General features: G+C 41.0%; 1 protein-coding gene across 2 annotated transcripts in view; it reads right to left on the bottom strand.

Annotated features, from left to right (window-relative positions):
* The window catches only part of iffo2b (intermediate filament family orphan 2b), a 28,286-nt gene extending 15,939 nt beyond the window's left edge, over positions 1–12,347 (bottom strand). The window contains exon 1 of one of the 2 annotated variants that reach the window (XM_071493949.1): positions 11,494–12,347. In XM_071493949.1, the coding sequence (XP_071350050.1) occupies positions 11,494–11,960 (467 nt within the window). In that variant the 5' untranslated portion in view covers positions 11,961–12,347. The remainder of the gene's footprint in view (positions 1–11,493) is intronic. The other variant, XM_071493948.1, reaches the window with a different exon arrangement.
* Positions 12,348–13,091: the final 744 nt, after the last annotated feature.

The raw sequence follows: 13,091 nt of genomic DNA, 5'->3' as shown, positions 1-13,091 counted from the left end.
GCTGTGAATCTCCTGTTCTACCACATCCCAAAGGTGCTCTACTGGATTCAGATCTGGTGACTAGGGAGGCCACTGAAGCACAATGAACTCATTGCCATGTTCGTGAAATAAGTTTGAGACGACTTTTGCATTGTGACATGATGCATTATCATGCAGGAAAAGTAGCCATTAGATGATGGTAAATTGTGGCCATAAAGCAATGCACATGGTCAGCAGCAATACTCAGATGGGCTATGACATTCAAACAATGATTGATTATTCTTAAGGGGCCCAAAGTGTGCCAAAAACACCATCACACTACCATCACCACCACCAGTCTGGATTGATAGACCACTGCAGCCTCTGCAGATCTCTGTTCTTGGCTGACAGGAGAGGAAACCAATGCGTTTTTCTGCTGTTGTAGACCATCTGCTACATGTTGTTCATTGTGAGACATTAGTAGAGTTGATATATGACTTACCATAGCCTGTCTGAGTTACTGTAGCCTGTCTGAGCTATAGTTTAACCTTAACCAAAACCAAATTAGAACCCTAACCCTAAAATCAAATTTTAACCCTAAAAAAGCCGTCTCTACCTGTAGGGACCTCAGTTTTTGGTCCCACAGTGACATGAGTCCCCATGGGTTAGTGCATATTCAGGTTGAAGTTCCAACAACACACACACACACACACACACACACACACACACACACACACACACACACACACACGTGTGTATATATAATCTTTCAATGTCTTGTTTGCAGTCCAAAACCACAACATATTCAGAGAAAAACAGAAGCCAGAACCGAAGAATTTTTGGTGTTTATTTACTTTCCTGTCAACCAACGCATCAATTACTCAACTAACCTTTTTCGCTCTAGTTGTATCCTTGCCCCAGTCTATGCCTCCTATTTATTAGCATAGCATTAGCATTTGGATCACAGAGTTTCTCTTTAAGATAATTAACTGGTGAAGATTGAAAAAACCCACAAGGTTGTTTAAAAACACTTAACGCTGCTCTTAATGCATTTGCAGAATCCCCAAAGGACCTTCTAGTCATCTAGAGGAAAAATATTCCATCTGCTGAATGAGAAAAAAATATTTCAAACCCATTTGCCAAGTTGCAACTTCTCTGTGACCGGAAAGAATGCTAACACGTGAGCTGCATAAACCGGGGCTGGTTGTAGATTGTCCAGCCTCTCAATGATGGCTCTCTGCTCAATATGCCATGTTCCAATACAGTACACACTGGTTACTTTTATGATTGGATCGTATTTATACAGAACAAAAGGGAGCCAGAAAACATGTGGCAAAGGCAGAAAATGTTTAAATTTGCCCTGGAGTGAAAGAAAAACGTGAGTTTGTTAACTATATAGTTTACCTTTTATGAAAAACGCCAATGTGTATGTACGTACATATTTATATATTATATATATATATATATATATATATATATATATATATACACACACACACACACACACACACACACACACACATATATATATATATATATATATATATGTGCATTATTTCAATTTAATCTGCATACTTTATGCACCATAGTGCAGCCCTTAACTTGCAACCTATGTTGCTACCTTGTCTTTGTATTTGTCTTTGTATGTGTATTTTATGCATTTATGTCTTGTGTTACCTGGTATGAAATCTATTTTTTAAATGGCAATCAAAAGCCATATGTTTACAATATCCTAAGAACCTACTGTATTAAATATCTCTTCCAATGAAGAAAGCTGGTTTAAGCTAGACTTCAGACCATCAGGTTGTGAAATATGGCAACGGTGACCAAAAAAGGTCAGCTTTCCTAGAAAATACGATGACTGCATCCTCCCGTCTCCTTATCAGCCTGTAAAGCTCGCCTTTATCTAAAAGCTTTTGAAATTGTTGGAGATATCTTTCACTGAGCATTTTCCAGTTATGAAATTGTTCCTTCGGGGAAGAAGTACGGACAGTTTTGATCAAAATCTAGGAGGTTCAAGAGGAGAACATTCCTCAGGGCTTTTTAACTCATTAATGTTAATCTGCTGGCACATATGAATTTATGCCCATTTTTAATATGAATTTTTGCTTTTGTCTTCTCTACCCTCAATTATGGATTATATGGATATTTTGAGTATTTCCAACATGACTGCACCACATTTAATAGATGCATATACAAGTATTCATAATATCACTTATTTTTGTGTTTCTCTAAATGGGAGGAAAATATTTTGTATGACTATGCAACTACAGTGTATTTGTATGTCAATAGATATACAGATGTGCATATGTACTGTACACAGATGGATACAGATACAAATGTATGTGTATACAAATGTAACTGTACAAATGTATTATTATTATCATTAAACAAGTGTATTTATTTTCCATGGGAATAATGTGGGCATATGTGTATATGCATGTGCATATGTGCTGTATGTATGCATACATGTACAGTTTATGATTTTTTAAATGAGTAAAATTTAATTTAAATATTATCCTCAAACAAACAGTCAGACTGTCACATTAACATTAATATTGTAAAGTATTACAGCACCATGAGTGTATCTTATTCTGATCTGATATTATGATAATTAATAGATAAAAAATTGAATATTTTGGGGCAGTAATGATTTTAGACAACGTGACCTTATTTTGCAATGATTTGCATGAATAAGTTTAATGATATTGTTCAGCCAGTGTTTGCAGCATTTTAGTACATTAACATTAGCTATTCCATTTTCCAGTAGGATAATATCATTCAGTAGACACTTATACTTGGAGTATGTTTGGAACAGACTGGATAAAATAACATTAACACTGAGGATGAGAGGTTGTAGACACTGGGAAATGTAATCTGTGAGTTTGATGAATGTTCTATGTCTTAATCCTGGCACCTACTGCTTAATTAAAGTTCATCCAACAGCAATATATTTCTGTGCACTCAAACAGGGATAAAGCTTCTACAAGCTTTGTTTGTCTTGGGGGATCTTCGTGAATCATTAGCAGACAAAACTTCATATTGTATATAATCTACTTTCGCTCAACGAAACTACTTTCTCTCGATTTCAACATTCTGAGAAGCAAGTCGGGGCAGACAAACAACATAGACTAGCTGCAACACAACACGGAAACAACTATAAAAATATAGCCTGAATTCTGTTCCTGGCGCTCTCTGGAACAAGGTGAGACCATAACAAAGTCATTAACACCGATCAAAGCATCTGTCTGAATAATGGGTTTGGTACAAACCTGTGGATCCTCCCTTCATACTGTTGGACTGATAGATAATTGGGATCCACTGTCGGAACATGTCTAATCCTCCCTCCTGACCTGGCCCCACAACGTTGCCACACTGACTTTTCCTGACAATATGGGTGTGAGCTCAACTTGTTTGCACTGGGCACATGCTTTATCTAATTGCTTAACTCCCAAAGCCTGTCCTAGCCCTCTTTTCTCTCGCCTGAGGGATCTTGCTCTCAGGTTAGCTGCAAACTGTATCGGGGAGATGACAAACACATAGGTCTTCACATGTAATTACCACTTTTGTTTCCAACTAATAGGTATGACCTAAGTGCACCCTGAAAAAAAATGGATAATTGCTTTTAAAGGAACTTATATAAGAGTTTGTGACAATGGCAGTTCGTTAACTGTTAATCCTTGTAGCGACATGCAAGGGTGTTCCCACTGTGAAAACAGCTGAGATTAATAGTTTGTTTATGTTTGTAATATTTGGCAGCTAAACGTCTTTTGCTGGCAAAATGGGCAAAAGACTTTCTGTCAACTGTCTTGTGATAAGCATCTGGAAAGTCAGATTTTATCGCAAACACTATTTTATTAAGTCTTGAACGTCACACAGGGGAACAAGGAGTCATTTATTGCTTATTTGTGTAGTCTGCAGCGGTTGTGAGCGTTGTGACTGAAAATCAGTTTTCCCCGCAGTCTTCATCTAAAATCAAACTGACCCCACCCATCTCACAAAGCACACTCCTGTGCAGTTATGTTATTATGTTCTCACTGATTTCATTTACTGCGGTCCACATTATAGTGCTTTCATAATAGCTCTGGGCTCCTGGTTATTTATCTAACATACAGCAAAAGTATCAGACATTAACGGCATAAAAACAGTGAACACACAACTTGTAAAAACACTTGATTAAAGAAAGCTATAGTTGGCCTTCCTCACAATCCTGTAATGACTTTGAGTTGGATGTTCTGCTTGACAAATGACGTGGATTTGTTCCATGTAAGTGTAAGAGTGCAAACAACGGTCTGCATGCCTGGGCCATGTTAGGGTGGAGCTGCACTGGGTGTGACAACCCATTATAGAAGAAAATAACATGAAGATGTTCAGTTCTGGCACAAATCCTCACAGACCAGGGTGTGCACAGCCAAATTATGTGAGACAAAACAAAGCCATGAGACATTATCGCTAGATAAATAACTTTTGTACCTCTGGGTACACACACCTGTAGGATGAACCCAAGGAGTGACTACAAAACTGAAAGAGCTCTATTCAGAAGAAATCTGGTTTCTTGACCACAACGATTACTCACAATTACTCACATACAACAAAGTGAAATTACCAGCCTGAGGGCCAGATCCAGCCCACCAGACAGTTTCATAATCCTTCACATGTTTAGATGTTGTTTTTGGTTTTTTTTTTTTCACTATTTTATTTTTGGTAAATTGGCTGCATTTATTAAAAAGCTTTTATCCAAGGTGCTTTATGATACATTTCTCATCCTCATCCACTAAACACAACACAGTGACAACACAGGTGGCAGCTAGCTATCATGCAAGGCACTGGCTCTTTGTGTTTGAGACCGTGGATGTACAGTATTTTTACACAACAGTGAAAACCCCACAACACCATGAAACAGTGTATATGTATATGATACATAGCTTAAATATATGTTTTCTGTGTGTTGATCAACTTGAAAACATGGACCTTTTGATACGCAGTCAGAAAAAAAACCAAACACTTGTTAGCCTCTGTACTAAGAGGATTTAGACTATTTAGAGCATGGACTGCACCTTTAATATGGTAACTCTTCTGCTGTAAGAGCCACAATGAAAATGATACCACAGGAGATTAATGCACTTTATCTCTTAATACATGAAGATTTCCTGAGAGCTCGGAGGAGAGGCACATCTGGTTTGGTTTAAAGTCAAGTATGCGAGAGCACAGAGGCAGATTTACATTGCCCCTGTGAAATCTCACACACCTATCTGACACATGCATGGCATAATATACTGTCCAAAGATATATGCGTGTGTTTGTTTGTGTGTGTGTGTGTGTGTGTGTGTGTGCGTGCGTGTGTGTGTGTGTGTTTGTTTGTTTGTTTTTCAAAGGTGTCTGGCAAACCAGCATTTCCACTGGAATAATAGGCTTTTGAAATACAGGGGTTATTAAGTCTGAATGCTGTGTCAGCACATCCAGATCTTTAAAAAAGGTGCCACAGCTTTTCAAACAGAGCAGGTCTGGACAGAGAGGCACTTGATAAATTTACTAGGTGTAAATAAGGATTAGTGCTGATGATTATGGACTTAGCAGTAACATTTACCTGACCTAACAAACTGTACATCTGGGGCTTTGCATCGGGCCACAAGTGCTGCAAAGTGTAGCGGTGCTTTTCCAAAACAGTCCACCGACCAAACTGCACAGTTAGTACACTCTCCTTATGCAGTCAGTGGTTACGAAGGACAGGTGCATTCCTGCACTTTTAAATCTGGCAACGCGCCACTGGTCTCAGCTGTATCGATACCCATGAATAATCAACCACAGCTGCACAGCACAACAGCAGCTCCAGACACAAGAGCGAGCAAAGGCACAAAAGCACTGGGGGCACACATCCACATCATGCAGATTTTCCTTCCAGTTCGATCAATACTGAGAAACAGAAACCACATTTTCATCTTTCTTTAGCAGATGTTACCAGAGTTGTTGTTTTTTTCTTGTCTTGATAATGTTCTGAGTCTGGGAACAGCTACGTACACGTGTTCCCTAAAGGACGGGGCTGGCTCTATTCTGTATTTTTGTCCCAAGAAAAGACCAAAGCCAACAATGCATTTGTTCCTACTGAAGATATTAATCTTTAAAAAAAAACAGGCCACAAATACAGTATATTGTTTTGCATTCGAATCATGATTAGTAATTTCCTAAAACAGCTGGTCAATGTAGATTTTAGTGCATTCTTTTGGGACTATTTCCACTGTGGATTAATACACATTGTGTGCTCTGGTGCAGTGCCTTCCAAGCCTTTTTGGTTTGCTTGCCCTTTATAGCCAAACAATGCCTGCGCACATCATCCCATCACAAGAAGCATATGTCTGTCAGCTGTGAGCAGTTCAACCAGATTGTTCTGTTTCCCTGAAGAGCTAAAACACTTCCATATTTCACAAGAAAAGATGCAATGATTTGAGGAAATCCAGAAAAATGACTGTTTTGTGTTGCAGAAATGTGCTTTTTTCCTCTTTTCCTAACTTGTTGCTTATGTCAGGGTCCGACAAATGTATCTTGTGACCCATCTGACCCCCAGCTTGCGTTAGTGAGTATTTACAGCAGTAGGACGGTATATGTGATTCACTCAAATGACAGTTTCCATGTCATCCAGTGAAACAGTGTGGCATTGATGCATTTTTAATAATTCCTGCCATACACGCTCTCGGTGTAAGGCAGAAATAAGCTCTGAGGACATCCAAGTTTGCTGATATCTACAAAATGAACACTTGGTCTAAACAATGAATAGAGTGCAATTTGCCTTGGAAAACATTTTGTGAGCTCAAGAGAGCAGCACCACTCAGAAAGGAAGAGGGAGTAAGAGAGACACAATATAAACTCTAATCTGGAGCTCAATGGTTTTAGCTCTCTCTCTCTCTCTCTCTCTCTCTCACTGTGTCTCAGCAGCAGGACGTCTTCCACTCTGAGAGGCCTCAGTTCAGTGCAGCGGCTGCGTGCCAGGATGTGGTGCAGGGCCGGCTGGAGGTTGGAGCCTCGGTGCTAGGTGACGGCTTAGAGAAAATCCCTCTCCTGAATAAACGGCCTGGATTATATAGAGGGCAGGTCAGCAGCACAGACAGACAGAGAGAGGCTGAAGAGCTCATCAATGCAGTACGTTGCACTTCATGTGGAAATATGATATTTGAAACACAGAATGCAGCCTCCAGCTCTGGAATCACACTTCACTTCACCCTGTAATTAGTTAATTCTTTATTACGACAAGCCCGACCTCTTACTTTCAAAAGAGATGCTCTCAACTTTGCCTTTCACCTCTCTTAAGCACAGGAAGCAAGATCAAAGCCGCAGAAAAGAGCCTTTACTGAATTTTCAAAGCATTGATCCACACATAGCTAAATTCAGCTGTATGTGAATTATTCATGTAGAGGGGAACATGCCCAGGAGCCCCGGAGACTGTTCTGCTTCTCTAAAAGTCTTGTATCACTCACACTGTGATCCAGCAGGACAGTTTTTTGGCCTCAGCTCAGTGATGGATGATGATATGATGACGACAATTTATTATTAAAACACTGCAGTAATCATTGCACCTAAGAAACGGAATAATACCTCTAAACTGCTTGTGCAATCAGTTCAATAGCAGCTACCTCCTACGGCATCTCTATTCCACAGAAATTCATGTAAACTATGGTGATATCCGTTTCAATGAACAATGAACTACCTGTACCTTTATTTATACGGCTCTCTGAAAATATATTAGCATATTACTGCAAGTATAACTGCTGTCTTTTAGCAGTGATCCGTCTGTTTGTGCAGTAATCTGCATAAAGGATAAGGCTGTCGGCTATATCTCCGCACCAAAAGTATAACATGTAAATGTTAAACAAATGGGCACTTTGCCTTCTCGGCCACATAATGGCAGCTGTCATAGGCACAAAGTAACAACAGTTTCTTTTCATGGTTAACATGCAGTATGCCAATGACTGTCAAATGTGTTCGTCAATGTCAGCCTCTGTTTCCATGGCCTCTTAAGCGCTGTTGCATGTTGGTGGCAATTACTGGCAGAGACTCACTGACTCCCAAGTGATGCATTTCACAGTGATGCAAGACAGTGGGATAAAAACAGTATGGATGAGGACAGTGGAGTTGACCTTACCCCTTTTCCTTTGCATGGTCGTTTGTCAGTGTGAAAGGTATGTAACCTCACAGTCCAGCCTCTGAGGCACTAAGTGGACATTCATTTAAGCTGGCTGTGTGATTTATGAAGCCTGGTGGTGGTCATGAACACAACAGTGTTCTGAAAGCAAAAAAAAATCAGATAAATTAGTTGAGAATCTGGACTAAATCGGTTAAAGAGCTTTCCCAGAACAAGAAGTACACCCAGCCACTCTGAAAGAGCCGTGTTGTTCTTTATCAAAAGCATATTGTATAATGGAAAGCACCTAATTTGGAAATATAATTAAGGACATGGTTTGTATCACCGGAAAAAGGTCAAAAACTGTATATGGTTAAGGAAATATCTGAATGGAAATAAAGAGCACACAGGAAGCTAATTTCTACTATTTTGTGACAATGCCTTTAAACCTATTAAAAGCTCATGTGTCTAGTCAAAGCTGAACATCATCATCCCTTATCAGCTCAAAAGCCTCTTATTCAGATTTTTTATTCTTACATGTATTTCATAGTATAACATTTGTCTTTTTTTCTTATACACTGGGTGGTGCAATACAGTTTTCAATATTCACAACACTATACACGGTCTGATTCGTAGATATGTCTACAAGCATGATTATCTTAATAACTGAAAAATCAATTAAGGGTGCACAGCAGGTTCACTCATTTCCAGATGTAAAAAATGTTTTTTTCTAACTTTAAAGTTACTCATAGGAAGAGGAGAGAGGGGTTTTTTTCCACTGGAAAAAAATCAGGGGTCAAAAGTTTAACAGTTTCCTAAATTTCTTAAGAAACATTGTGAGTTTCATCCTGGGGAACATTTGTGAATCTGGCCCCTGATCTTTTATATTAGCTAGGTAGCTCTCTGATCCTGGCAAATATTTTTCCCATTACACTGGAGCCTTTTCATGTATTCAAGACCCCATATGAAATAACTTCAGAATGCAACTTCATAAGTGACTGTGTTACAAACAACCATGTATAGCAAACCACGCTTTTTCGCCTCAGAAAATAGTTTCTTGATCAGAAGGAGGCGTACCTTAAAATGACAGAGAGTAAACAACTGTGTATTTCATAGTGTGAAGGCAAGTGGCCGAATCAGAAATGGACAAGCTGGTCATCCATCTCCTTGTGTGTGTGTCCGCACTTGTAAAGCTTTAATAAATCACCAGGGTGGTGTGGGAGCACACGGACGGGGGGGCCTCCGTCGGGATTGAGGATACCTTACAAAGCAGTCTGCGTGTTACAGACAGGAGCGGAGGGGTGGAGCAGCGGAGTGAAGGACGAAGGAATGGCTGAACACAAAGAGCACAGAATAGAAAAGCCATGGCGGGATGGGGCGCGGGGATTGAATGCTGAAATGTGACTGTAGTAAAGAGGATTTAGACTGGGAGACAGAGAGAAAACAACTGGGCGGTGAACTCAGTGGTGATGCAATTACTGAGCTTGGAGCAGATTGATAACCATGATTATTGGCCAATTAAAAGGGGCAAGGAATGCGTCTTATTCCACAGCTCTCTCCATGTAAAAACACTATAAAGAACATTAGGGACACTGACACTTGTGAGTGTCATTGATTTAAACATAATGATGTAAACATAACAATGTATCAGTGTACACATACTGAATAAACTGTAGAAATCATGTTCTGTCTTTTTTGTTTACCAACGACTCAACAACCTCTATTCTGAGACACAACCACATATTTAAAGAGTGGATGTGCAAAGTGGAGCAACTGGATACATTTTGCTAAAAGCCTAATTAAAAAGCAACCGAGATGGCTGTTTCAATGACTTATAAAGTCAAGAGCTCCTGTTTTTGCTAAAGGGGATCCAAATTTTTGACTTCAGCTGCAGCAGTTTTTAATTTGGCTGCCGTCCCAGTCACTGCTGTTCATCTTCTCAGACAGAAGTGCACAAAAAAGGATATGCTGGTTACTAGGAATGACTGGACAGGATATCCTGATTCCCAGAGGAGTGGGAGAGCACACACATTCTGTGTCACTGAGTAAGTGCGCTCAGTGGGAAGTCGGCATTCGTCATAGCCGACCTCACCGAGCAGACACAGGCCTGTTAAAATGCCTCTCGGCTTGAGTCATGACGGCAAACAGAAGCAGGCGGTTGCTTGGCATGTATCCCTTCGGTAGCCAGCCAAGCCGGCCAGCAGTGATGTGGGTCAGCTTGGGACGCTGCACTGAGTCCTCAAGGAAATGCAATTAATATGACTAAATGAGAAGAACAATTGGTGGAGAATGAGCCATGCAAAGGAATTTCCCTAAATGTCTGTGAGAAACAGAATCAATCCATGAGAAACGTCTTTGTGTAAATGCTGAGCAGCTGACCTCAGCTCTGACATCCTTCATGTTAAACACTACCTCAAGTGCAACTCTATCACTGTGATGTCTGTCATCTCTCCACTATACCGTCAGATGAGCATCTGGGGACACTGGATAATCACAAACACATGGGAAGAAAAGTGAACTCTGATAATTGAGAGGTGATAAAGTGATGGGTAGATGAAAACGGCTTCACAATCACACCCATCAGGTGTCCCAACTGACTCAAAGATCACTGTAAAAATGTCCATCATGGTTTCTCAGAGCCAAAGGTGACATCTTCAAATTATTTTGTCCCACAAAAAGTCCAAAACCCAAAAATATTCACTTTAACACTGATATCAAACAGAGGAAATCAGTAATTCATCACATTGAGGAAGCTGGAACCAGTGAATGTTTGGCAGTTTTGTTTGAAAATTATTTAATCATAAAAAAAAAGACATAATAATTATAAATTTAAAAGAGTTTCTGATGTATTTTCTGTCTATCAACTAAATATTGGTCTCCAATGTGAACAACTTCACAAGCAACATTGATTATGTGTCCAGATCTAATGCAGCATTAAATTAAAGCAACTTCTTGGCTCATAAACTGCGACATCTACATTGAATGACTAAATCTGTCCCTGAACTTCTTGCAATTGAGTGACTGGAAACTGCTTGAATCTTCCCATAAAGTTCATACAGGGACTTCAAGTGTGTCTGCGATGGTCTGTGGTGCGTATGTAGTGACATTTCGTACTCATCTCAAGTCTCATTCTTATTTCTGTGATGGTCTGTGAGGGCAGTAATGATATGGGCCCACAGCCCATTGACTGCCAAGACATAGGGGGCCCATAGTGACACCCTTTCAGGACCCTTACTTGCTTGCTACTCTCCTGCAAATGACTTATACATGGTCATAAAAAAATCAGGGTGTTTCCCGGCCTAACACTGCTTGGGCTGCTAGGAAAACGTCTCCAAATGTCCAACTTTGTGTGAGAGCTACCGAGAGCACATACATTCAACACTAGTCTCAGTAGCCTGCACAGCCAGGCTGACTCTACTCACCTTCTCTTGTACTCGTCCCTCTCCCGCTTGACTTTGGCCAGCACATTATACAGAGCCCTCAGCTCTGGGGTGATGGTGTCTATTTGGACCCCAACTCCGTCCGGATGCGTCCACGTCACCCCGGGCCCATGCAGCGTCTCAAGGCGCTCCCCTTGCCTCCGGACGTGGGTGAAACTCCAGATGGTTCCCGGCAGTCGCGACTCGGGACCGTCCGTCTGCACCGCAACTTCGCGGGAGTAAAGGTGGCGGTACTGCGTTTTCTGCAGGGCTTGCTGCAGCCGGCTCTCCAGCAGTTTGTTTCTCCTCTCCAGTTCATGGACTTTGGCAAGGAAGCAGCGGAATCGCAGGTTGAGGGTTTTCAGCACATGGATGTTGGAGCCCAGGTCATTCCGCAGGGCGCTGGTCGACCCTGTGGGGACGCTGCCGACCGGACCGGGCGGAGTGTCCGAGAAAAACATAGAATTCATGTTGGTAAACAACGACACCTGGTAATCCAACTATAGCTCTGTCTGGTTTGGATGCAAAAACAAAAACCTGTAGTTTTTATCTCTGCATATTCCTTCAGAATCACACTCCCCCTGGACGAGTTTCTCTTCACAATGCAGATGCTGAGAGTGACGGGGCGGCTGGAGATGGGGTGGCCATCACTGTCCCCGCTGGATGTTTACCCCGAGATACTAACATGGACCCCTGCGGCATGGGTGTTCACAAGAGATTAATAATAAACCCAGAAAAGTCCTTTCAGAGGCAGCGAGGGCATCATCTCCTGAAGCTGCGAGAGGTTTGACGCAGACCGCAATAGGCACCAGCATTACTTTCCGTCACCCTCATCTCTGCGTTTGCTTTTGCTTTGTCAGGAGCAGCTGATGCTGTGCAGGTTCATATAGCCGGCCGACAGGGAAAAACGGTCCACCTTCTTTCTTTGTCATTCCCCGTTTGTTGGAGCTCTATTCAGTTTCCATGTGGTGCGGTGAGACGGCAGGACGCAGCGCCGCAGAGCCCGGCCTCTCTCTGCTGTGCGCGGATCATGTTGCAAAGCGCTAAACTGGGCACTATCAGCTACATCAGCACCTCCCACCTCCCTCCCTCTCTCACCCGTGCAGACAGCAGTGAGAGACATAAACACGGGCCTAATTAATAGGGTTAAGTAGACTGTAACAACAACAGTTCATTTTTGTCTTACACGTTAGATTGAGGCCTGTTATTTTATGAATTATTAAGCTGATTAATTGTGAACTTTCCCACGATAGCGATGTTTCTACAGGACTCACAAATATCCACTCTATGATTATGTTATAAGCTATTACACCTAGCCTACTTAAAGTGCACTGTGTCCTTTTTATACTTTGAGCCCCTTTAAATTCAAATTTCCAGTTTTTCTGATGTTGATATGTGTTCTGTATATTATATTGTCCTATGATAGCCCATATTTTATATACTTAAATAAAAATAGTACATATAGCCTGTATAAGCTACATAAATACACACATCCACTGTGTGCCTTTATAACTTATAGCTTTTATTTAACTTTTTTTTAACTTTTGGTTCATGAAGTTCTACTATTTCTTCTTTACTCTGCTCTGTCCTTAATTCTAACC

This window comes from Trachinotus anak, unplaced genomic scaffold, assembly GCF_046630095.1.
Source record: "Trachinotus anak isolate AG129_WGS33_773 ecotype Australia unplaced genomic scaffold, CSIRO_AGI_Tana_v1 ptg000013l, whole genome shotgun sequence".
NCBI lineage: Eukaryota > Metazoa > Chordata > Actinopteri > Carangiformes > Carangidae > Trachinotus > Trachinotus anak.
Note: the sequence above shows the minus strand (reverse complement) of the source record. Positions and strands in the feature narration are given on the sequence as shown.